General features: G+C 37.1%; 1 protein-coding gene across 1 annotated transcript; it reads right to left on the reverse strand.

The window, feature by feature from the left end:
• LOC121314861 (enhancer of filamentation 1-like) lies at positions 1-27,939 on the reverse strand. Its single transcript, XM_041248575.1, has 7 exons — positions 27,645-27,939; positions 15,934-16,365; positions 6,063-6,161; positions 5,683-5,778; positions 2,983-4,167; positions 2,435-2,524; positions 1-1,392 (listed from the first exon to the last, which is right to left on the reverse strand). The coding sequence occupies exons 1-7, from the start codon at positions 27,654-27,656 to the stop codon at positions 883-885; spliced, it is 2,424 nt and encodes an 807-aa protein (XP_041104509.1). The 5' UTR covers positions 27,657-27,939; the 3' UTR covers positions 1-882.

A 27,939-nucleotide genomic window follows, 5' to 3' on the forward strand; every position in this document is an offset into this window, starting at 1 on the left:
ACTGTCCTTTTACTTCCCAATCCGACCCCTTTGCACAACTTCGGCAAGTCACATGTCCACCATGTTCAGTTAGATTACAAAATAAAAACAGTGTAAAAAAAAACAAAAAAAAAACATAACAAAATCTTTCCAGACAAAAAATATATAATATCAATATGTACAAAAACTAAGCTCTAATAAAATATCTAAAACTCATGGAAAACAGATGAAATAAAGACCCTGATATAATAAGCATTGGGTACTGAACAAAATATACACATTTAAAGGAAGCTTTGAATCCACCTCAGCATTTATTACCTGTATGCCACTTCTAGTTATGCTGGTTGAAACATAGGCTTCTCCTTAACGATTGAGATATAAAGCAAACTACTTGTTTAGTTCTTGAAACCCCAATTTCATCAATGAAGAGTCATCATTACTCATAGCAAGAACACATCATGACTTGGTATCATGTATACACCCTTCATCTTGTTTTAATTCATAACATTATAATAAAAAGCACAGAAGGCAAACAGCTTTCTGATTCTTTACATAAGTTACCATGAAACATACTTTATAGAGGCGTGTATTACCAGTAAAATATGACATTTAATTCAACCAAGATATACATCTGCTGATTGAATATTTCTGATGAATACTTCATAAGGTGCTTAATATGAATACCAATGGAGTGGAATGTTGAGACACGTCATCGTACTGTAAAAATAAATGTTCTTTTCTTTTGTTTAAAGCATCAAAATAGTTCTGCCAAGTTACCTTCAGCAAAAACACTAGACAAAATATATATACACTAAATATGTACAACATATTACTACAATGTATTGGTGCTTCTTTCCAGAAGAAAGTTTAAAAGTCACAAAGTCTGTTTTTTTGTATTTTATTTTACATAGATGCCATTTGTAGCAGCTGCAGCTTAAATTGCTGTGCATGATGGGAAAGATCCGTTACCCTGTCCACCATGTCCTGCACAGCTACTGTGCTGGGGTAGTGCAGGGCAGCCATTTTGGTAGATGACACAATTGATTTTAGATGTTCGCACAGGATGTTGCTGCAGTTCATAACTTTATTCCTGATCTCCAAAGTGGAGGTCTGTCTAGACAAGGTATCCCCGATAAACACGAGTTTGTGAGCACTGAGAATGACAAACTTGCTGTGAGCAACAAAGATTCGGGGAGGCTGGCCTGCACTAATGCAGCTGAAGAAGGCGTCAATGGCGTTCAGAAGTGTAACAAAGTGGGTCTCGCACTGCTCAGAATAGAAGAAAAGCAACTGCTTGTCCTTAGCACACTGGCCACTGTTCGTCTGGGGAATGTTCTGGGATGCGCTCCACGTAGACATGTCATTTTCTACAGGCTTGATAACCTCTTTCTCCAGCTGTTTGAACTGATTAAGCTGAAAAAGAGATTTTTTTTGTTTATCAGACACAATCTTAAAAACACAGACATACTGCATCTATGCTGCAAGGAATGATACGTGCCCTGATGGAGTCACCCAAAGTTCAACAATAAACTGGTTATACACTGCTGACTTGTGCCAGTTTCATAATGGCTGTTCAAAGCAGCATATCTGAAGGTGCCACGTTGCTGAATCCTTTCTCTTACAATATCTTACCAGAACTGCTCTACTGCCTACTGCATTCTGCTGGAGTATTGTTGTTTTTTAAGCTTGCACTGTGCTGTCATTATAGGTATCTGAAATGATGTTGTCCTTTCAAAAACTATTCGGGGTCTATTTTAATATTACCTAAACTAGGAGAGAGGCAACCTTTAAACTTTCAATCCAGACTTGTTTCAACCATGTTCTTAATTAAAACAAGCCAACTGAACCTATGACCAGGTGCTAAAATTCTGAATAAGCCCTGGCAGATCTAAATACTGCCACCCAAAACCACACAGCTCTACTGCAGAACTGTTTCCAGTGCATGTTTGGTGTGTTTATGAATAAATACAGAGTTGTTGTACTGATTCAATGCTACTAAAAATCCTACAATTCAATATTAGAACTTTGACAGAATAAATTTTGTGGTGTAGCGCTGAACTTACATTTTTAGGTCAAATAAGATATGCCAATTCTATTATATAGCCTCTGGCACTCCAGGTGTGAAAATATGTCCTTACTGCTTTACTTGTATCTAATGAGAAATTAAACTTTTATGCTGCAACAAGCCTGTCGATATATATTTAATTTATCGCCACTTTGTTTTAGGGGAAAAAGCTGTAGCTGCAAGTGAATGTATTCTTTTAACTGTGTGGACAAGTATGTGGTCCATGACTGCTTAGTATTAGAAACATGCTGAAGTTATACTGCAGTCTATGGACAGGATTAGTGTATGCAGCCCAACAAAAAGATTTATTATCAAAAGATAAAAATCGACCATTAAAAGCACATCTGAAAGGCATAACAAAGAAGTGTCTGGAATGCAGCCGTGACATACCTGTTCCTGTTCCAGCTGTATCTTCTTCTGTTTGATGATGTTCTCTTTCTCTAAAAGTTCTTTTTGTTGCCTCTCAAATTCCTCTTTTCCCTGTTGGAATGAATGCATTATGGTAATGAAAGAGAAGGTCCTGTACTCAAAGCCTTTCTTCTAGATCAGGTGCACTGTTTCTTAGATCACTCATTTAAAAAAAAAATATTATGATTATACTATACGTAATACTTAAATACAATAGAATCGTTGTATAAAGCAGCCCTTTACAGAATGCAATAATGTGGTATGGTCAAGGCTCCCACTTGCCTCATAATGTCATTCCACTCAACACCATTATAAGGAGGTAGCACTATACACATTTAAATAAATTAACTGCCTAGTTTGTGTTTGCATGGGAACTGATAAGCAGCTGGGGTCCATAATCACACATAAATCCCATCTATGTCAAGCTACAACTGTCTGGATGTTTCAAAAGGTACACTGTATCATCAGGGTATACTAACTTACACCACCAGGACCATCAAAGAGAGAAGAAATGAATCATTGCTCTCTACCTGTAGATGGACGTAGTCATAATCTTCCATCCAGCTCTTCACACATTTCTCAGCGATGCTGTTTGACTTTTGGTCAGTATCAGGCAGACCAGACAAAGCCCTGCTCTGGACGACTGTATTGTCCTCTTTTCCCAGGTGTGGCTGTGGGCTATTATAAATGTAGTCTACTGAGTTTTTATCTTCAGCTCTTGGATCAATGACACTAATAGAACTCAAGCCGCATGGGGATCTTTGAAACAGGAGCTCAGCGCTAGTGGTGATGGAGGATGCCAACTGCTTGACATCGTCCGGAACTGTCCTTGCCACCATGATGAACCGGTCCAGGTCATCACATTTGTTGTGTGGCTTATTGGTAGCCAATATATTTATGGACCAGCTCCAGCCATCCAGGGCATGACTGGTTTGCGTAAGGATTTGGTTAGAATCCTCCAGTCTCTGAAGCTGCTTTTTAAATTTGGTGTACAGGATGAGGTCCGATAGGCCTGATGCATTGGCTGTCGCCCCTTTGCTGAAATTTAAAAAATCTGTCAAGTTTTGCTTGATTTTGTTTACAGCTGCACGAATCTCATTCATGTGCTTCTCCATATATTCGTAGGACCTCCAGTTGGGGGCCACATAACCCATGAGACCCGAGACAGACGACTCGATACTCTGCTGAAGCCAGGAAACCCTTTGGATGGCTGTGTCTAAGTCTAAAAGGAGTTTCTTCTCCTGTATAGGGGTAGTGGAGACTGATGACTCTTTGGAGGTGGTGGAGGAGGTTGACATGTTGCTTCTTGCACTTCCTGTGCTGGAGAAAGACAACCTGTTCATCCCATCGATCACATCATGTAAACCTTTAGAATCTTGCAAAACCTGAGGGGGTACATCATATATGCCTTCTCCCTTCTCTGGGGCTAGCCTGTCTCCAGCAGCTTTTTGCTTTCCAGGGGGTTGCATCCCTCGAGGAATATCGTACACATCCTTCTGGGCCCCAAGTTGGTGACCAAGCAAGTGGGGGGGTGGGATGTCGTAGATGCCTTTGTTGTTGCGTGGCGCCATGTCAGAACTTGGTGGAAAATCATAGTTGGACTCTCCCTGTGGTTTAATGCTGGGAGGCGGTACATCATATACTCCTTCAGGTTTATTCCTCATTGCTGGTGGAAAATCGTAGTTACCCTCTCTTTGAAGGGGGGCAGAATACACCTAAAAAAAAAAATATAAAACACTCTTTACCCAAAAGTCTATAAAAACAGGCACGAGAGTGAAACAATATTTCATGTTATTTGAAAATACCGACGACAAAACTAGTTCTCTTAAAGTTATTTGCAGGTTTAACCACTTGATTGTTTTCCTTGTTTTATTATTGTTATTTGTAAATTGCTGTTGAAAATGCAGTAGCCAACTGTGCACTATATATGTAACAGCTAATGTTTTGGATGGTTGAACATTGCATATAGCAGTAAGTAAGTAATAATAATAATAATAATAATAATAATAATAATAATAATAATAATATATACATTTTATTGTTTGTGTGAAGGTGTCTGCATCTACTGATCCGTGCATCTGTTTTTTTCTTAGATCCAAATATATAACATAACATGTATCTGTGGTTTGGTCTGCTTTCCATCTGATGACAAGCGTTCACTGCAGACTTTAAAAGCACTATAATTACGACCAAAGTAAATAACAGGTTCACTCAGATAGAACATTATTAGCCATTTCCTACCAACAAGCTCTTATCTTTTGTCGTCACAATTCCGGAATGGTAGCTCGAAAATCAAAAAACACATTTAACAAGAATTTTCTCCTCTTAATCTTCACTGCTTCTACAAATACTCAAGTGAGTGGTGGGTGTTCCATACATAGAAGGGGAGGCAATTTAAAGGTAATTGAACACACCTATATGTGCCAGAGCCATTAACCCTTTGCAGTCCATTTATTCAGCGCTTGGCAGGCGTGTTAGGGCTAATTTATTTTCACTTGCTGTTTATTTTACATGCGCCGTTTAAAATATATATTTTTTCCAGAGTAAAACAAGTTTAAAAGGCATTGAATCTCAAACAGACACTCAGTACTGTATCTCCAGCAAAGCCCCACTCCTTGTTCGCTGTAGTTTTCACATACCTCTTTATAGACACGCATACTGATAAATCCTTTCCTGATCACTCATTTCATCAACAAAGTCCTCAGTAATGCGATCCAGGTGATTATTTTATTACTATAACATCAAATAAAAGCTCCATAAATGTCCATGATATTCTCCGAGAGCTGGATGCAGAAGCAGCTATTTAATTTGTTATGTCCGTGTTATCTCTGGAGCGCATGGGACTACGAGATACGCCATGGTTTAATTCAGGCATTGAAAGGTTTTCTCTGCTTTTTCCGGAGGAAAAATGACTACAGACATGTGCTTTACGTCTTTTCGATGATGTCGGACAAGGTCCAACATCGGACTGGAAAGGGTGAAATATTTAGGTTGATTTTCCTTCCAATTGCAATTGCCTCAGTAACTCCACTTATTCAATATTCTAAATAGATAATAAATCAACAACTCTATAATAGTCAGGGGCTTAAAAAAAACAAAATGGAAAGAAAACTTGTGTTCAATAATTCCTGTTGTCCTTGTATTACAGTATCAAGCAGTAGCAAAGTTATTTCTTACAAATAACTTGCAATTTCTTTCAGTGAAGGGCAGTTAGGTTTTCATGCACCTACCCCATGTGTTGAAGGGGGGATATCATAGACTCCTTGAGCCCGAGGATCTCCCATCTGGTCAGGGCCCTTTTGCATTCTTGGAGGGATGTCATACACCTGCCAGATCAAAATGAACTTTTTAGACCCCCATGCCACACTTTTGGAGTAAACACATATCAAAAATGAATAAAAATAGAGAGAGAAAGAGAGAGAGAGACACACACACACAACAGCGAGACAGTGCAAGACAATGAAAACAAGATATACTACACTTAATGACATAATGGTTAATTGTATTTGTGTTTATTTAACCGTCATGTTTAGAGTGTTATGGCAAACAGCAGCAGTCAAAATTTGTTCATACATGTCAGAAAGAGAACATTTCAAGGAGAGGAGCTTACATCATGTGATCGAATGGGTGGCACGTCATACACATCCTGCTGATATTGGGAGGGAGACTCATAGGCATAGCCCTGTCCAATCCGGACTGGGGTGACCACCTGTTTGTCAAGAAACAAGGAAATATGGAATTCAAAAATTACAAAAAATATTTTCCCAATTACATTATCCCGAGTTACCTTAACTATACTTCAAGTTTACCTGCACAGAGAAAATGAAATACTATAAATAATTTTTATATCCTCAAAATTAAAAAAAAAAAGTCCCTTGCCAGTTTAAAATAACTCCTTGACGTTTAATTCAGAACAATTTAGTTTAAAAGTATAAATCTGATCTCACAGTAGTGTCAATGAAAGTATCTCACAAGTATTTTAATTTAGTATGTGTGTAAGAGGAGTTGATATCTACAGATGCAATCCCTTATCAAGTTCTAGGGGACATGCCAAAAACCTCCCAAAGAAGTTGTGATTCCCCTTGCTAAATTCTAAGTAAGCAGACATGACTGCATAAGTATCTCAGAATGAATACAAGTTCTGCAGTAAACATTTCCAAAGCTTGCAGTCTTAATCAGGTATAGGCCCTCATCTCACCCACCCACGGTATTGGGTTCCCCTATCGTTAATCAATCTTGATCATCTCCCAAGAGGGCACGTTTACAGGAAAATGCATGATCAACAACAGCAGTTAGATTTTCACTTTTAAAAAATGATAGAAGATTATTTTCTGTAAAGCAAAACAAGCCCTATTCTCCTCATTGTGCCCAGAAGGTTTCTTTGGGACAAACATAAAAAAGAACTTTCAAAACCAGGCATAACTCCCACAGTCTTTTATACTTGGTCAGTTGAACTGTTTTTCTGAGAAACCAGAGAAACCGAGAGAAACCGTTGTTTTAGACAAGTGCTTCTTTTTTATCCAGCCATGCCATTTTCTCTTGTATGCAACAGTGAAAAACAATTGAATTTTAATGTTTTGTAAATTGAGATTGACATAAAGGCATTTTTGTTTTCTTACCATAACAAGAAAATACAAATACATCCCACAATGTACCCAGCAATGTTGTTCCTAACGAAGGAGAGCAGTGTACATCACATTATACTTCTGCTTCAACGACAGCAAACCCCCAGATACAAAAATAAATAAATAAATAAATAAATAAAATCTGTGTACAGCCAATATACACCGGAAAAACACTGGAAATGGTTACTGAATTCAGGTTTAAAAAAAAAAAAAAAACACCTCTACAAAAGAAATCTTTCCCTGCACAGTGGGGCAATGTCCCTCCTTCCTGACTTGTATAATTGATTTAACCCACCCTGCTTACGAGATTTAAAACAAGATTACAATTACAATACCTGAGACTTGTTCGCAGGATTGAAAGCTATATTACAATTAGATAGGGAGGATTTAAAACTAAACTGCAAATTGTGGAGACATGTAAAAAAATGCTTAGACACATAAAAGCCCCCAGAAGAATATGCCTGTGACCAGAAGGATTTTGTTGAAGAGGGCAGCAAAGGAAAGATGGCACAACTTAAGTGTGCAAGTACTGTCCAGTTACTATAGCCTATATATTGTGAAAAATAAATAAATAAATAAAAACGGCCAAGCATTTTGGAAACTGAAAATAATAATTTCATATGGTATATAAAAAGCAAAAGCCCTCTAGTCCGTTAGAAAGAAAGCTTTAAAAAAAAAAAAAAAAAAAAAAAAAAAAGCACTGCATGTTACTTACTAAAATAATTCAATTTCAACAAAATTAAGCCAGACGGCAGAATACATTACTGTCATGCGTGGTGTTGCTTGATTATTCTGAACTTGAAAACAGACTTCTGGGTTAGATAATTATTAGAAAGTTGGTGGCTTGCGTCCTCTCCCAAAATCATATTCACTATTCAGCCAACCAAGACAGGTTGCTGCACCGCAAATCTGCCACATGGACAAGTGAAACACAACCCAGATGCTTCTATCTCCAGAAAGTAAAGTGTTAAAACAAATGTCTAGCTTGCAGACTCCCCAAACTGCCATCAAGCCTCTTTTTTTTCCATTCTTAAGAGCGGAGACTATAGCACTCTGGCAGGCTGAACTATGTGAGGAATGCTGTTCTTTAGTACTCGTCAGGAAGTGATGGAACAGGGCTATGCGTCCTTACAGCTCACAGTAATGGGAAACACTTAACAGGGTTCATGAATGCCCAGAGAATAGAAACCATACGGTCGTCTTTTAAACACACAACCATCCGCACACCCATTTATAAAACAGATGCCATTCGTTGGTGAAGTACATTAGTTCCTTAATAGGTAAAATCAATGCAAATATCTGAAAAACGAAGTCAAAGAACCTTATATTAAAATTCTGTACTGTAGAGAAATAAATCTGTGGTCAGGGGAAATGCAGGCTATTGTTTGGGTATTCTTAAAATAAAAAATTATAATAAAAAAGTTGCTATCTTACTGGCTTAAGATTGAATAGCTTAGCACCATTTAAAGCAGCATTAGAAACATCTTTAATCTTCTGGTACCAAAGCACAAGTCTGCTAAAGCAAACTACTGTATACAGTACCCCCAACATTCTTACCATACGGACTCGTATGTACAGCAGTCCAGAGAACTAATGACCTACAGGCTTTAACCTGAAGACAGGAACATTAACCATATCCAAAAAAAGGCAGTGTTTGTGAATCTGTTTCCTGGGGAACGTCAATGAGCTATACAGGCTGTTCCTGTTTTTAGGAGTGACCATCTGGTTTCTCAAAAACCAAACTGTACATTCCAAACCACTCGTCTTGCTTGTTTATGTCTTTACAGATACAGATGGCATGCCCACAAACACCAACAGCAGCATTCTTGTGTCCTGTCACTATGCCTGGCTGTCCTATTTGTGAAGCTAAAGATTAGCCTGTTACTAAATGGAAACAGAGGGAGCCAGCCCCTGTGGAAAATTGGCATTGCCAGCCTCTCCTTTATTTAACCATTTATTAAATGGCTCCAGTAGTAGCGGGTGTTACAGTATCATTGTAGCTCAGACATCCCATTTATTTTGTGCAGTAATTCCACTCAAACAAATGTCCAGTCAGTTATAGAATGGCATTGGTAGCTATCAAAGTCATAAAATTGCTTTAGTCCTTTCAGAATTCTCCATCGAACTAAATTTAAAGCATTTTAAGGTTAAGGAACTTGTACGTTTTCTCTTTGTGTAATGATAGTGAAGCACAGCATGGCTGCTAGTTGCCAAGACTTGAAGAAAAGAAACAAGAAAGGTGAAGCAGTCAACAGATGAGAAAAAAAAAATCACTATCGCAGAGCCTGTGAGCCCAGGTCTTAATGCAGTTTTAAAAGTTCTTCAGCAACGTCAGTTTATTACTGAACAGAGAAGATTAGTTCAGAGACTGTAGATCCTACCAAAGTTTTCGTACGCTGCCACTGCTGGTGGGGTCAGGTGAGCTGTTCAGTGTGTTGATATGTAAATAAATCCTGTACGGCTACTCTGTCACAAGGGGAGCTCCCTTATAAAAGCTGAATCTCACAACAATAATTGAGTGAATATAGTAATTGTTACAGCTGTGTACAGTGTTATTTAAAACAGGATTCATTCATCTGACTTTTTACATATCCGTTCTTACTCTGGTCCCACCACAGTCGGATTGCTGTATCTCATTTCTTTAGCGTGAAGACCCTTTTTTCTTTGTCGGATATACTCTCTTCTATCTTAACATGGTACAAATGTGTTTAAATATTAGCTTACATTTTCCATTTTGATTGACCTGACAGCACAACTCATAACTTTTCAATTGCCAGTCAGATTAAGCTGTAGAAAAAATATTTCCTTTGGGTTGTTTCTGCAAGTTTTGGTGGTATTTACAGCCTTTTCTATTATCTAACAGAGGATCCAATTATGACTAGGTGCTTGCCTTTCTATAAATAAACTTGCACGCACCTCTAACAAACTTTTTGCAAGGTTCTGTATTTCCTCATTAAATTCACAAATTACACCATCATGGGAAACCTTTCCCTATCCTGTCTCAGCATCTAAGATTAAGTCAATGACTGGACTTTGGAAAGACCTTTGCCTTGGAGTGTACCCATCAATTGGTTCAAAGATGAGAAGGAAAACAAGAAAAACGTGGGAAAAAAAAAAAAAAACGATAAGTGGCTGCCGCAACCAATTGGTTAACCCCACTATTCATCTCTCTCTGCAGACATCTAAAAGGACATGGTGACACAGGCCATAAAGAAAAGTGTCCGTACACATACTGTGACCTCCAGTGCCCCCTCAGAGCACTGTACAGACAAGGGCAGGTGCATCCCCTTTATCCTCAGAGAGAGGCTTACTCATTAGCACCCAGGCCTACTGAAGACAGTACTGCAAGAAAGGGTATTCTTTTAACCTTTGCCCTCCTTTACAATGGTGTTTGAGGCCACCTGCTATCAACCTTTGAGGAGGACTATTTTCCCCTATAACAGGATCTGTAGCCATGCATTACCTTTCCAATACAACTGCATGGGAAGTGTTTCCAAAATTACAACCATGAAAACTTGATGAGCTCATGGAAAACACTTCCAATGAAAACACTACATGACAGTGGAGCTGTCTGCCCCACTTCTATAGATTCCAACTCGGTACATCCTACAATATATCAACTCGGTACAGAATCTGTATAGCGATAAACTAGGTTCATTTCCTTAAATAAGTTTGCTTAATGAACCCCCACCCCCCCTCCTCTAAATTTTGACATGTAAATGGCTCCATAAAGCTCCCTTTGTCTTCCCATAACACCACGTGGTTGCAATCCATTGAATATAAAATTATATTTTAGAACATTAATAAATATTGCTAACAGTTTTAAAATAGTGCACAAACAGCAATGTGTTAAAACTGTATGCACAGAGAGACATTGCCAAATGCACAATGTATTAATATTTTTCACGACTATTTCTAACTTGACTAAACGACTGGCAAAATAGTTGTTCTACCCCTGACCACTACTGTAATTGTTGCTGCATTTCAGTTGCATTAGAACATTTTTACTTGAATATTTTCTGTTGGTAGAATAAAAATAAATTTAAAAAACATGACTTAAATCCTGAGATTGTATCTTATAGCTAAAATATAATTGTTATACAGTTAAATTCGCTCAGGCGCTATCAGCTATTTTTATAAGCTCCTTGTAAACCTTAGCCAGCTCCGTCACAGTACTGTACGTGCTTTGTAAAGCATAAAACAAAGGCTACACTGCGTCACTTTCTTTGTGAAACAGTATTTGGACTATCAAAAATAAACGAAGCAGGACAGTTTCTTTACAGTGCCAGGCCCTGTTGGCACAGGTGGAGAGAATGTCTATTTATCCACCCCTGATAAGGGAAAATATCTTGCTGTGACACAGAGGGAAGGGAGAGTCTGTCTGTGAAAAACCTGTTAGATGATGAGGTTTTAGTTTAAAAATGTGGTTACCCTCCACCTTAAAAATAACCAAAATAAATGGTAAAGGTAAATTGTGACTCACAAAAGAAACGCCTGTCTCTAGACTTCTAGCTATGAGTTATGAAGTTACCAGTTTCTTGTGTCCTGTGTAATATGGCAACAAGGAAGTTCCATACATTATAAAGCCAAACTTACATATTGTATGTGGTTGTACATATAGTAATGTAACTTCTATGCTTGTAATGTGTACAGAAAACATTTACTGTAACTTCAGTGTTTGCTTTAGAGACTCGTCAGGTTTAATAATGATTGACGTACAGTTTTATATGGTAGCACATCTACAGCATTGTGCTTTCTTGAAGAAAGTTCAATTTAACACTTTTGTACAGTATGCCAGCTACTCCTATAAAAGTTGCCCCTTGGGCACTAAAACAGAGGAGATTCCTGTACTAGGCATAATGTTGTATCAGTGACAGAATTTAACTTTTACATAATAAATATCCGTGACTGTACTGTATAATGCTCAGCTGTGGGTGGGGAGGTGAGATCATTTACTTACTCAACTAGAAGCAGACTAATAAAAGTACCATCCTGTTTAAAAAAACAAACCCTGTTGCAAGTCACAACATCAGACAGCTCCTTGTTACTCAGCCAGACTCATGACTTGGGGCCCACATAGCTGCCTGCATCCAAAAGTCTAGCTCCTGTCAGCAAAAGACGAGATTAGCGAACAATCACTTGTGCTTTTCATCCGCTGTTACTCACTCCTACACAGAGAAAGATAAGCCCGCAGGGCGTTTGGCTTGGTTTTCAAGAACAGTGCACTTACTTGCGCTGTTGTGTGACAAATAATGACAGCTTCCAACACAATTCTTTAAAAAGGAAGACGCAGGGATTCAAGTCTTTAAGTCATAATACCGAAATAGAAAAAACAAGAACAAAAAGATAAAAAAAAATAATAATTAAAAATTACACAAAAGCACAATTACATTTTTGCAACTCCCTCAGCTATTTTACAGGATTTATAGGAAACTGCTTATCAGTGTTGATTCCGCAATGCCTGTTGATTCAACCGTCTACGGATGCTCCTCCCCCTTCTTGCAGGAAGATTTCTCCACACACCATACCTAGTATCTCTAGGTATACCACTGACATTAATCAAAAGAGAGATGGCGGGGAGCGAAGAGGGCACAATATTGTTGCACAATTATTATAAACCCTGACAGCATACAGTGTACACCAGCCAAAAAAAACAAAACATTTGTTATAAAAAATTATTTTAAATTATGATATGGATGAATAGGAGTAGCCACAAAACGCATGTATCCAAGCAAACCTTTCTAACATGCCTTTAGTCTCCCACTGTTAACAAATATTAACCTAGTGATTTCACCTCTTTAGTAAACACACATTTTTAAAAGGAAAACTGGCTAACACAAACAATTAAACCTCATAAGGTCTGCAAAAAGGCTTAGTCCCCCTTCTGCCCCTTTTCACTATGAGTGTCCATACAGCAGGTATGCAGATGCATTGTAGTTTGACAGAACCAATGATAAGCCTGCTTACTTTTTTCCATGCCAAATTCTCACAAGACCTATTTATAGATGACTGCTGCTGTACATCCGGAGAGCACTGTTGACAACTGCTTCCAGTCCTTCACCTACTGTACTTTATTAGCACTTCGGGAAACAATGTCCTATTTAGAACCAGGTTATCTGATGACAAGGGCATATGAAACTCAGCTTTGTCTGGGAGACTTGGGAACTCAAAAGTTTATCATTGGTAATATGCCAAAACAAGATGATGTTATGGCTTTATTGTTGTTTTGTCCGCAGCAGGCTGAGATGTAACTAGCTAGTGGTACAACATCAACAAATAAAGCAGTGTGGTTTACATTTATAATGAAAGTCATAAAGGCCGATTTTTAATTAATTTCGTACTTACATGTATGATGCCGCAGGGAACAAAAAAACAAATTGTCTTATTAACCATATCCCCTTTTTGGTTAGGTCATAGAGGTTAAGAGTTTTAATTAAAAGTCTTATGTCCAATAAAAAACTAATCCCACTGCTGACTCACCAAAAGCCAACAGCAATCCAGCAATAGGAAAACAACAACCACCATTTGAAGTCAAACACAAGTGAATATTACTGGTGAATATATGTTACAACGTCCCCTGTCACGGCTATAAATCACGACTGTAGATACAAAATTACAGCGGTCGGTATCATGGGAATGTGGATCACCATGACATTCTCCCACTGTACATATACAGTGCATGTAACATGACAAACGGAGAGACAAAACAGGTTCCTCAAAATATCTCATGATGATACTCTCAATTACGTTCGGTAATTAATGTAATAATCAGGTTTTATCACACTTAAATAAGCACTTCTTTATATACAAGTATAGTGTGTACACAAATAACATGAAGGAAAACACTTCACTGGTATGGGATTTTATATATTCTGTCTTTACTTAGCTCTCTTTTAGGGAGTCGTCTGTCTCTCATAGAAGTGATAATTCCTTCTTATCCACTACTGCCTGGTTTGATAGGACAAGCACACCACCCTAAATGATGCACTTTAAAACTAGGTCCTAAATGTACAGTACAGCAAGTGTGCAAGTTGTTATAAGAAACCCCCCCCCCATTTCTTATGTGATGATTTTTTTTTTCTTCACTAAATGCAAACAAAGACTTGGATTATAAAACATATCCAAAACAGGGAAAAGGGTGGAAATCAAAGCTGTCTGACCTTTCTGCCAATATAAACTGGACAGAGAATTTAAGCTGCAGTACCTTTCAGCCAAGCATTTCCTGTCCTGTCCTCTTCCAAGTCCCTGGGTAATAATAAAAATCTCTTCAGCAGGCATTGTAAATGCTCTCGCTTTGCAGAACTACTTTTGTTTACAGGCTTTCAGGACTTTTCTTATTTACTGCTTGGTTCAGACAACATCTTTACCAGAAAAAAAATTTTTTAGCAAGCAATGCAGCTGAAGACACTAAATCAATATATGCTTCTGTCCCTTGGGGATAAAGCTGCTCCCAACAGTTAGTAAGCCTTAGACTCTTGTGTCTTAAAATAATTATTAAAATAAAAAAAAAAAAAAAAAAAAAAGGTGCGTGTTTTAATTCGACACCTGCCTGTCTGTCTATGCATCAAAAACATAATATTTCACCTGGAGGAACTGTCTTGTTTACATGAGTAGCACAGTTATACATTTCCAGTTTGGCGAAAACCTGAAATTAGGACATTTACTGAAGCATGCAGAGGGGAAAACTGGCAGCACACATGTACTGATGCACCAACTTCATTCACTCGGAAAGCAGCCCGATGAAACACCCAAGCACATTCGCGCATTAGGGTGGCAAGACATTACGGAATATATTACGTGGATAATTTGCATTTAAGTAGAAATCGTGGATTACACATAAATCCCAGGCAGTTTATATTCCTTCAGACAGACAAGACAGCAAGTACATTTTGAAAACTTTGTTTGTATTTACACTCCTTGTTTACTGTAAAAATGAGATGAAACATCCTGTACTACTTCCTGCTAAAAGTACTGCGAGGGCTCACAATAAAGCTGCACAAATTAATAATTATTTCTTCACCACCAGGGAAGTTAAAACATACCATTTTCAGTAAGCAACTTAACTGGTAGTTAGAGTGTCAGTATTGTAAATCATAGTGCCATCTAGTTCACTTTTGTTCACTTTTAATAACTGTATTTATCCCCCCCACTCCCATTTCAAGTTTGCACAATCTTTTCCTACAAACATCTGACAACTCCTTAATCCTGATCTAGATTTTCCAATTTCCAAAATGCACAGATTGCTGATAAACACACCTTTCAGAACGCTCGCAAAGTAGAAAGAACACACTAACAAGCTTGCTTCTAGAACAATGCTGAGCAAGCCTAATCGCGTTTATAAAGAGGCAAGGATACTGTAGGAAATTAAATATCTTGTGTTAGAAAATGACTAATGGTGGTTGTTATGCCTCATTGAGGTTTTGCTGACGTCTAACAGCATGTTTTTTGGTGTATACAAGCCCTTATAATAGTTTACCATGGTATTTTTGCACAGGAATGTTTCTATGCCTTTCCCATGGCTACACTATGCACTTAGTTCAGTTAATATGCTTTACCATACCTCTATGGTCATTACTTTGGTTACTTATGCTTTACCATGGTTCCCCTATACTATCACACTTTGCTATGCTTTTACACAGTAAATATTGAATAACACAAACTGTCCTTAACTAGAAATGATGGCGAGTATCTGTATCTAGTATGTACTGTAACATAACGATAATCAAGCACATATTAATTCATTAATTAGCTTTTTTTTAAAAAATAAAAAAATAAATTCACTGGTGAGCAGCATCTCTCAAACCAGGGCTTATAATTTCTAAAAGTGATACATTTCTATAATTCCTATACACTAACCTTGCTGGAAGGTCCATCCGTACCCCAGATGCTCCTCTGAATAGAGGGAGGCACTTGGTATATATCTTTGCCAACTGGGCGGTGGCTGGGGGGCACCTGGTAGATGCTCTGTTGGTTCTGATGAGATGGAGGCACTTGGTAAACAGAGTCTTTGAAGGAGGAGTTCTGTGTGATGGGTGCCGGACAACCCTGATTCTGGGAGGACTGGGGTGTGGGTGTCTGGTTGGGGGACTGGCTGTCAAACATGGGCCCTATGAGGAGTTTCAAGCGGTTGCCCGGGGCGATGCCTTGTCGGCCATGCAGAGAGCAGAGCCACCATCCTTCGAGGCCTCCAGTGTTCTGCTCAATCACAGTCAGGATGTCTCCTTTGCGGAATGCCAGCTCTTCAGGGGATTCTGGTACATTGTCGTACAAGGCTTTTGCCATCAGGTTCTGGAAAAACAAAAGAAAACATGGGACAAATTAACCCACTTGAAGAAAAAGGAGAAATGTTACCAAGTAAAATAGCAGATTTATTGTACCTGGTGTGTTCTAGAAAGCTCTAACAGTAAGACAGAAGATAGTTAATGAAGTGTGGAATTTGGACAGTCAGTGGCTAGGCATATATCTGAAACCCGAATCTTCTGTCTTCCAGTCCTTAGTTCTCTGTTTTGCTACATACCCTATAAATAGATAAGCAAGCTAAAACATTTTAAAAAAATTCACAGGAAGTTGGCTGCTGACCCTCATCAGTGGTTTGAATAGGTGCCAGCATGTTCACAGCTCTTGGACTTTAACCAATTTTTTAATTCAGTTACTGCTGCTTGAAATATCACACGAAGCAGGGTTAAATGTTAACCGACACACTTTAGAAGGTGCTACAGCAAATAAAACAGCTATTTATGGTATGGTGTCCAAACAAGGAAATTGTATATTTTCAAGTTTACTGAAGTGATACACTGCTTTATCAGAATGAATAAAGACTGAGGCAATAACACCATGTGTTGAGCCTCACTCATTCTGCATTGGGGTTTAAGAAAAATAATATTTGGAACATAAGTTCAAGTATAGAACACAGCTATAAATTCTCAGGTTTACAGGTCAGGTTTCACTTCTGATTTTATTTTGGTCCCAGTAACACCTCACCATCAGAAATTAGACCATTTCACAACCTTATAGCAGCTTAAATGAGTAATGTGAAAACCTAACAGGCTTTACTTTTTATAAATCTCTATTTTTAACATCAGAAAGAACAGAAAGACATGAAGTAACATCTAGTCTATTTCTGGTCTCACATTTGCAGCACAGAATGTGGGGCTACCAAATGAGTAATGCAATTTTTTTAACTAGTTATAAAATATATAAAAATATAAAAAGTTACAGTACCAGTGAGTGGTTTAGAACTCATGTGTATCTACTACAGCCTGTGCTTATACCACAGTTCTCTGTTGATCCAATGTATAAAAGCCACAAAAGCCAATTAGAATCCTGCTAGCAAATTAGCACACCTTCAATTAATTCCATTAGCCATACCTGATATGGGGCTGAACCCATGCCGATGAATCACTGCTTTACTGACATACTGTAGGCTAACGTCTGAACAGTTAGTTGATCACTAGAACCCAACTCTCAACAGTAATGCAGATTTAATAGAGCCAATACACTGTATGTGGTACTAACAGTGTCAACAAGATAGGCACATCATTCTTTTAATTGTACATTTGTAAATTTATTTTACATTAAAAATATACCAGATACAGCATGGAGGGCAGTAGTACAGCTATTGCACAACAGAATCATGTACTTTATCTGATAACTTGGCACAAGACAGCTTTGGCCTGTAGTGTTTTTGCTTTGAACCTTATATATATTTTTCTCAATCCACTTTAGATCATTAGCACAACTGCATCTAGGAGGCGCCGACTGTCCAAAATAAATCAACAATGTAATTAAAACAAGATATGGCCATAATGATGCATTTTAATCCTTGGATGCTCACTTTGTCTATTGAACTGTTCAGGAGACAAGGAAATATTCCTTCCAGTTCACATTCCTTAGAAGAGGTTAACATAGTTAGCACTTAGCTAGGTTTCATTTTCCCATGGACTGTTCACTCGCTATATTTCGAAGGATAGAGATTAAATAGTCCCATGTGAACCCTCTAAAACGGGTTATTATCTCGGTTCCAATGCCTTCCCTGCCACCTCGGTCGCCAGTATTGTTGTGTTGTCCCGGAGTGCTGTTTTTCACAGAACACGTTTTAAACTTGACCCCACTGTTGTTGCCCTCAGTGGCACCACACTAAGCGAGAGTACCAAATTGGATTCTACCACATGAAATTAATTCAAGCCCACAAAAAATGTCCATTAAAACTTGAAGGGAAACTTACTGCTGTGAGCAACTTTTCTCCCAGCCAGTGTGAAGTATTTGAGAAATATTGCTTTTCTGAAGCTCAATTCTTCAAGAAGTACAAGTAACATGCATATACACTTAAATAATGAATGAATACTGCCTGTTGACAGCAGTCCAATAGGTACTGTACACATTAGGTTGAGAAATATCATTCATTACTGTCTTGGAAATAGCCCACTTTTTTGGTTCGCTGTGAAATTAACTCCAAAACAAATTGAGCTTATCTCAACTCAGCCTCTGTACTATCAGCAGCATTCCAGTAAATTCGAGAGCTGCCACGCAATTCCAATATTACGCAGAAAGATATTGGTCATTACCTAAAACAGATCTTTTCATAATGAGAATCGGCAGCAAAATGTATACGGTAACGTCAACAAAACCAAAAGAAAAAAAAAGAGAGAGGAAGAGCATCTGGTGAAATAGTAGCTGACAATCATTTATTTGTAAATACAACATTAGGGAGTACAGCAGCATTCTAGAATTTTAAAACTCAAAACCACACCAGTTCTGTGCAGGCCATGATTCTTGTTTCTCAAATTAGATGTTCAATAGTAAGGCCCTGTCTTCCAGATCTACACAAGCAACACGTTGCAAGCAAGGCTTTAAAAAAGCAACCATACAGATTCAGCCTGTCTATCCTCATCTGCAAAATATGCATGAGTAAGGCTATGAGTGAAAGGCTGTCAAACATGGGCCCTATAAGGAGCTTCAAGCGGTTGACAACGAAACCTTTGCCTAATGATCTGTAAATATGCCCATTGGGGCTATTTCTCGGTCATCTGTGAAATGCACACAATAAACAGAAATGAGAGACAAAAGACCATGGGCAGGGTTCACTGCGGTCCATTGTAAACTGAGAATAAAGCAGTAAACATTAGATATCTAGTAACAGTACTAGATTGCTAATGTTTAACAAAGATAACTATGTTATCTTCTTATAAAATTACTTTGGTCAAATACCCTCTATTGCAGAATTAGTAACACAAAGATCACAAAAAGTACACAGCAAGCAAGATCTCAAAACTGAAATACCATGTACAGAAACTGGGATCATTGCAGTGTATTCTTCTTTTAAACATTTGCACAAATGCAGGAAAAAAAAAAAAAAAAAAAAAAAAAAAAACTTGGTTCACCAATATATAGAATATACTCTCATACTTCACAGGAAATTACACATTTCATTACAACTGAGATACATGCTGTAAAGTGTTACTGCTAACAAAAGTGTTCTATCTTCAAATACATCTCATGTTCAAAAGAGGCCTCAGCATGTCCTCATTTTCTTACACCAGAGCAGGCTCACCAAAATGTAAAGACTCGCATTATAGATTACTGAATGCCCAGACTGTCTATTTTTTCTTTTATGGTCTCTGACAACCAGCAGCCAGTGGTTTTAGAGAGCTATGTTTCTCTATTAAAGGAAATCAACCGTCTCACTTTTTAGATTTAAAAGTATAACCATGTAGAATTTGACTTCCAACTGTACCAAAAAGGTGCTTCTGAATTTGATTATGAACAATTGTGATCCTTATATCAAGGAGGTGAAAAGCTGCATTTTTGCAATAACTGCTTTTGTCAGCTGGTGAAAATCCTTTTTCTTTTTATTTTACCTGGGATGCACACAAGAGGAAAAAAAAGTTACTTGAATGATCTTACATTTCCAAAAGAGGTTCCTGTTGTATATCATAGATGTTAGGACATGCCAAGATACTTTTACTGTTAAGAATGTACAGTATAAGGTAGCTCATTTTTAACAAATCTGAGGTTTTGTCAGTTAGCCCAAACACTTCCTGTGCACTACATTTTCTTGAAGATTTGAATATGCACTAGTTAAAACATATTTCATTACATGAATGCTGAAAGACCAACTTTGGTTTACAAACAAGAAAATCTGCTTTTAATTACCGTTTGGTTTGCAAAACTAAACAAGTTATTTGGGCAGGTTTGTTCAGTTGTATTAGAATCAGCCAAGGCGGCCCACATTTACATTTGTGGGTCATTAAATATTTAGTGGTTCCCTCACTTGAATTTCAGGGGCTTCCTAGGAGTCTTTCCTGGACGTTCTGCTGCATGTGTATTAGACTTAAGTGTATGAAACATAACTGAAGCACATGTCATTTCTAAGGCAAACATTTATCAATTTTACAAATACTAATTAATGAGTTGCAGGTCAGTGTGTGTGTTTTACTTGTGTATATTTTTGTGAAACTTCCTTACTCTCACATAATATTTACTTTTAAGATATAAAAGGACACCTGTAGACGGAGAAAACTCTCATGAAGATGCTTTTTAAAGAAAGTGTGTAACAGAGCTAGGGTTTGTACCATAGAGTTTGTAACGCAGCACACATGAAGGCATGATCCTGTCTATGGGGTGACCGCCGCATTATTCATCTCGCTTTGAATAACAAATATCTTCCATTGATAAAAACTATAGCGCATTACACATTTCACATGCCTGTAATTCAATCAAATACAAAGCAGAAGCCAATTAACGTTTATTGTTAGACTGTTAACATTATTAAAGTGTCTATTTTCTTTAAAGTAATTGTAATAGCAAACACATTACTGTTCTTTTTTTTCCTGTGTTGTCTGTATAAGTTAAAGCCAACACTGTGAAGCAGAGCTTCTTACACTCCAACAATGGGCTGGGCCTATAATTAAATACTACTAAAAGTCAGACAGATAATCTAGCTTTGGGCTAGAATGCGTGTGCTGGATTCCCTGAATGTGAGCTTTGGTTAAGAACAGCTCATAGTGAACGTTATTACACCTGTACGCAATAACTAAATTAGCGTTAAAGTTTGGGTTAGCATTCTGACTGGCTGTAGCATTAGAAAAGCATTGACGCTGTCATCCATTTTGATAAAATAAATCTGAAACATACAGTACACCTTTTATTCTCTTCCTGTAAACCACATGTTAAGACAGTGGCTGACTTGTTAGTGGTGCTTCCTTCTAGATGACAATTACAAGCAGATTAATTTAAAAGGCTGCACTTTCCGAATAACAATCTAATCAATCAGAATCAATTTCATTCTGAACCTTTGAAGCACAGGGTACAGTCAAATTTCAAAATTAAATGTCAATGTAGGGACATACCATTGGAGTTGTAAGGGAACACCAGTTCAATTCACCACAGTTCTTATTTAAACAGACGCAATTACAATGTGGTCCTTTTTCTCTACTAGATGCCAATGCAGTTAGTTCTTTCCATAGCAGATAAGTATAATCATTTGGCGAAGCGCTAACCACCACATTTTTGGTTTTGTCTCCAATAAAGATCTAATATATTTCCTCCTGATTAGGATGTTTATCAAATGATATTGATCAGGTAAAATGCACTGATCCATACAAAGCAGACCGATGACATATAGAGATGAACCCTCTGTAAATTAGCTGGGCATTTGTAGCAGGTAAATGATACCAATGTTTCATTAAAAAAAATTGTAAAAACAAAACAAAACAAAAAAAACAAAGAAAAAAACATAAAAATCAATTTTTAGAAGTGCCTACTGTAGTCAAATTGACCATGGTTTAAACAATATTGTTCCCTATTCACCAGGTTACTGTTCACAAATGGACTTGGATCACTCGGATTCTTGGTTACCCAGTTGAAATATCCTGTCTGTAGATTCATTTATTTGTTTTACATCAAAGCACATGGTGGCAACACATTTTCAGTTCACATACTTCAGCTTTGAAGCCACCCCTCCCCCATGCTCACTTTTATTTTCCAGTAGTTCATCTTACCCTTCATGTACTGTGACTATTCCCAGGAGTGTGTGTGTGTGTGTGTGTGTGTGTGTGTGACAAAAACTCATTGTGATGAGATGAATCAGAGTACTGCCACTAACCAAATCCCGCCTTCTTATCTTGGTGTAAATGCATAGGGAGAGCTGGAGAGTACTGTGTGGCAGTGCCTTCCATTTAGAGAGGTTTTGCACTGCTTGGCCAAACGAATGAGGTAAACATAGTCAAAGCAAAGCCTGGGTCGGCTCCAGTCCCTTGGGAGGAGGTTGATGTGGAAGGCCTCTGTTAGTTGTGTTTGTGTGTGTGACCCCGCCAGCACTTGTGCACTTCTACTCCACCCATTTCCTGCAATCATAATTGGGTTTTTCTTCACTACTCCCACATCTTTTTTTATTTTTATTTTCAGACTGAAACAGAGGTTGAGGCTGGAGGTCTGAGACTTTCAGGCCAAATGCTGTAACTGGGTGGTGGCGACTCTTGTGTGCTGGATGAAATCATGCCCTGAAGTGAACATTCAAACTAAGGCAGATACAGACATGTAACTTTAGAAACAAAACAAACAAAAAAAAACAAAACATGAAAACTGAAATTTCGCAAATCTAATCAAATGTGGTGGCGTATGTACCATCTCACACTGTTTTTCACACATTTAAAGAAAACATTTGGAAATATTTCAATAGGTAAAAGTAATTTTTATTTAAAAGAGAATAATAATTCTAGTAGACAGTAAGTAGTACAGCAATGAAACTTGGCAGGGGGAGGCACTAAAAGATTCTATTACCTACCCCCCACAGGTCTTGAGAGTGCACTGGCCAAGTATTATAGATTAATTGCTTACCTATTCATTCAGGAGGATTTCCTTAGCAATAACACTATAAACAGAATTAATAATGAATTTGTATTTTCCACAATCAGTGATTTTATAAATTATTAAAAAGGTTGATGCATGTGCCAAAAGGATAACAACTTGTCAGTAATCCGTTTGCAATGCAAAATATTTAAAGTTTTTGTTCTACTGTTTTTACATTAAGGGCTATACTACTACTCTATCAGAGTAACTGAAACAGAGTGTGTCAGTAGTGAACCTGCCTGTACCTACTAGACACATCTTCAATGCAAAGTAGTGCAAGAGACTACTCTGTAACAAAATCTGCTTGTCCTGTTGATTTTATGCGACACTGGTAATTTTAATCCCCACTGCGACATCCCCCTGGTTTCTTATCTTAAGCTTTTCTTCTATGTGGGACTCACCAGGCAAGACGACTTATCCAGTTGTCTTGGGGGAACAGTCCTAAAGATGCTCTTCACTGTAATCCTGAAAGTGTCCCTCTACACAGTTTTAACCTGACATGACAGCATAAACTTTAAAACACTAAACCAACGTGCCTTTAAGGGGAATTTATTTGATTTGTGCGAAGATAAAACTGTAGAATGAACTGTTACCATGTACAAAGTGTTTTTTAAAGGCTGCTATAGCAATTTGTTAACATTTGGAACATATCAAGCAGAGCTTTGTAGATAATCTGAGGGAAGAAACCTTTTACAAATGATTATTATATAATATATATAATAATATATATATATATATAGAAGATATATATATATATGTAATTATATATATATACCTCGATATATTGAGTATAATGAAAGCTTTTGGGTCTTACATTGTAAAAAATGTGTCATGATTCATATAAAGATCTCAAAGAATTACAAGAATGCTGCCTGATAATCATGTGTATAATGTGCAATTTCTAACTAGTTAAACATTCACAAGTCAGGAAACATTCCATTCAGTGGACATTAATTTATTTTCTTGTTCAGAACAGAAATAAGCCAGTTAGAGCAGTGCCAAAAAAACTAAAACACACGTTCAAGGTTAAAGTCCTTGGACTTCAATATGACCTCTACGTTACTAAGAATACTGGCACATCTTGTGGCACCTGTCAAATAACTTCATAAGACTTGAAACAGTTGAAGAGAAACTGAATTGCAAAAAAATAAATAAATAAATAAAAAATAAAAAAAGGCATTTAAAATAGAATTGGACTGTACTTTACCCAAAACTGAAAACTTGCAACAAAAAATACCACAAAAACCTTTTAACATATGCCAGGGAATACAACCGAATCACATTCCTTATAAGGTAGCCAATAAACCAAGCAGTGGATCATTACTACATCTGACCTATGATGTCTATACACTACAACTAGAATCAACCTCCTTCCACCTTAACAACCAGAGGCTTGGAGCAGGAATGCAAACAGTAAACAAAATGAATGGCTAGTCCCTAGAGGACAGCCATTACTTTTCCAGGACAAAACAAAATATCTTGAGCCTCTCGATGCCTGGGATACAAGTGTCTTTTCTCAGGCATTTACCCATTTCCCCCCTTTTTTTCTTACAGCATTCCACAATTTTAATATATTTTAATATGTCAACACAAAAACAATCAAATATCTACAGATCTTCTCAGAGAGATTACTATAGATACAAGCTATTTTAGAAATATCTGGAATGGCAAACAGTTAGTCACTAAATGTGTTTCAGTTAACTGCCCATGACCTAGACTTTGTCCCATGGTGGTGAACTGTTTTGTGCTGTGTTCAGGCCATACGCGTCTCTACTTATAACTGGGTATGTTCATATTTGACCTATCCGATTTTAAAACTGCAGAAGCAGCAACAACAAAAAAAGTATGCATTACTTTTCTTAGTTTAACAGCTTCCAGCATTTATAGTGGAACCCAGTTTTGAAAACATGTAGACATTCCCATTTCAGAGCGATTCTTAGGTGGAAAAAAAGGCTATAAGGAAAATGGGTTTCAACTGCTCTAAAGGTTTGGATCACAGGAACTTACTCCTATAAAAGAAACCTAATTTGCGTTCTCAAGAGTGTCATTGTGCCAATGCTTTACGATCAGACAGACATGTGTAACTCAATGACGGTTATTTTTTTCTCCTCAATATAATGCTTTATTTTGAGGTTGCCATGGTCAAATGCTCTTTCTGCATGCTGCTGAGCTTCTCAGACCTTCATATATCCCCCCCCCCCCCCCCCCCCAAAAAAAACTGACTTTCAACAAAAGTGCACTTACAAAGTCTTCCATTCCCATGCTACTTCACCTCTCATGTAGCCATACAGGTTTTCTGATTCAACAAATATGGCTCATCTAACCCTGTATGTCTGGATGGACAGTACTATTGGAACAGCGCTCACATAAGTTTCGAATGCTTAGAAATGAAAATGCAGTCAATATGCACTACAGCAAAGCGAATTTTTCAAAGATGGTTTTCTTTTGTTGGAATAATCTCTGGAGAATATATTCGATTCCCTCATTTGTTTTTAATATCTTCTACATGCATATGGATATAAATATGACAAATATCAACAGTACTGTATTTATCAAAAAGCGAGAACCCTTGTATAATTAAAAATGACGTACGTTCACAGGGACTCTGAACCATTTACACCTGAGGAATTTGTAGTTTCTAACAGTTTCTAATGGCACATCATTCAATCTAAGGATTACCGTGTATATAAGTTCTATCTTATATATATATATATATATATATATATATATATATATATAGTTATGTGCTAGAATGTGGAAGCGTACATTCCTTTCGTGGTATGATAACAATGCAAGCACTACACATGCTTCTGAGGAACAGAAGTAATCTGAATGCATAAGCAAGTAGGGTTACTGGCAATAGTCAAATTTGAGTATACAGAACTAAACATGAAATACTGTTACATTTCCTTTGCATTTTGGATTTAGAATGTGCAGTTAGGGGTATAAAGACAAATAAACCAAAATATTTTTTAAAAGATTCATTCCTTAACACCAAGACTTGTTTTTGAAACACAAGAAAGATATTAGACCTGGAAGACAGTCGACCAGTAATGCATGGAAGAATACATAATGCTAGCTTTTATCAAACACATATTAAAATATACTAAACAAGATGATGCTAAGCACAGAAATAATCAAACCTCCTGACTGTAAAAAATGTTAATTGCAACAAGCACTTATGCGCAATGAACCAGACCGTCCTAAATAATGTGTTTATGGTACCAGAAACACACAGAAATAGTACAAACACAAATTAACTATAGCTGCTGTAAGCATGGCGTACATATAAAAGAATACTAAATCATAGCACTCATCATGCAATACCAGGAGACTAGTGTTGTGTACATATACTGTGCTAACATTCCAGCTGACTGCAGAGTTAAAACAACAAACATCAGCTTGAAATATGAGTAATACAATGACACATTGTGTTTTTATAAATTCTTATGCGATAGGCTCGCTTGGTAACCTTTAAGGTGTGGTAATGTGTTTGCAAAGTGTTTTTATTTGGCATTAACTTGTCAGACAACTGGCTTTTACCTTCCAGCTACACCTTTGGGACGGGTTAAGAGATATATTATGTTCCAATTCGTAACATGCCAGAAAAAGGGTAAAAGTCAAGATTGAACAAGCATCTTAAAAATAGTGTTTAGCAAAACAGAAATTCTAGTAAAGCTGGGTTTACTTTGAGCATCAAATTGAAATATCTGACCCCCACAGTATAACAACTTCATCACTTCAAGAGATAACAAAGAGACAGAAATAATCCTGACATTTAATAATAATAATAATAATAATAATAATAATAATAATAATAATAATAAATAAATAAATAAATAAATAAATAAACATTGAACTATGTATATAAAACATAAACATAAAAGAGACCTCTTAAACAAACAAATTTGTGCGTTTAAATACGCCAAATTTAAAAATATATGGCGACATGATTTAAGGTTTTTTTATGAAAATGACAAAAAAATGGACTGATTTGTTTTGAGACTAAAATTAGACACCGTTCTGTGGCAATTTTATATTATATATAACTATATGTCTATATATATCTAATATATAATATATATTTCTATATATATAATATCATATATATATAATCATTTTAGTAAATAATTTATGATGCATCAACAAAGTTGTTAAAATTTTTTAAGGAAATTGTTTTTGTAAAAAACATTCTGAAAGACTAGAGCTGGAGTTTTGGTCAAAATGTTTCCATAAAATAGTAAACACGCATTTAAAAAAAAAAAAAAAAAAAAAAAACTGCTTCGTTGATACTGTAAAATACAACTATTTAATGTTCTGCTTTTTTTGGATTGGATTGTTATGGATTATTCAGGCGTTGCAATAAATTGTACAGTTTGTTTGCCCCAAAACATTTCTAAATCCAAACAATTAATATTTTGCACCCTGCACATTTAACAACTTAATTTCAACATCTAACTAACCTGAATGCTCCCCCAAAAGCATCCACTTTCTCTCAACCACTCAATAACAACAACGATTCTCTTTTAAGTTTAACGCTGGTTGCTGCAACACAACACAAGCAAACTCTCAGACAACTGTGTTAATCAAATTGGTAATAACTACTGTAACTGAGCTTTACAGTTTAAACCAAAAACTTAACAAGAATTGTGCCTACAGCACCAACCCACAGACAGGTCTTAACACAAAAATATTCACACTTCAGCGCAGGTACTTACTTTATACTTCATCGTGAATGGCTGTGGGTTTTATTTTTTATTTTTTTAAATATCCGCTTTGGTAATCACAGAGACGACATCTGAGACCTGGTGCTCAATTTCTTTACTAATGTAAGCCGAGCACAGAATTTACGTTTTCTCCAAGATGCACTTCGTCTGAGACAAGTTCCTAGTTCCAGACACTTCAACGAGGTCACTGGAGTATTTGATCCAAGCGATTTCATTACTCCTGGTCAACTGGCTGAGCTCGTTTACATAATCATGCCACCATTGGCCAGACTGACTAGTCCCCTCC

The sequence above is a fragment of the Polyodon spathula genome, chromosome 4 (genome assembly GCF_017654505.1).
Source record: "Polyodon spathula isolate WHYD16114869_AA chromosome 4, ASM1765450v1, whole genome shotgun sequence".
Lineage (NCBI taxonomy): Eukaryota > Metazoa > Chordata > Actinopteri > Acipenseriformes > Polyodontidae > Polyodon > Polyodon spathula.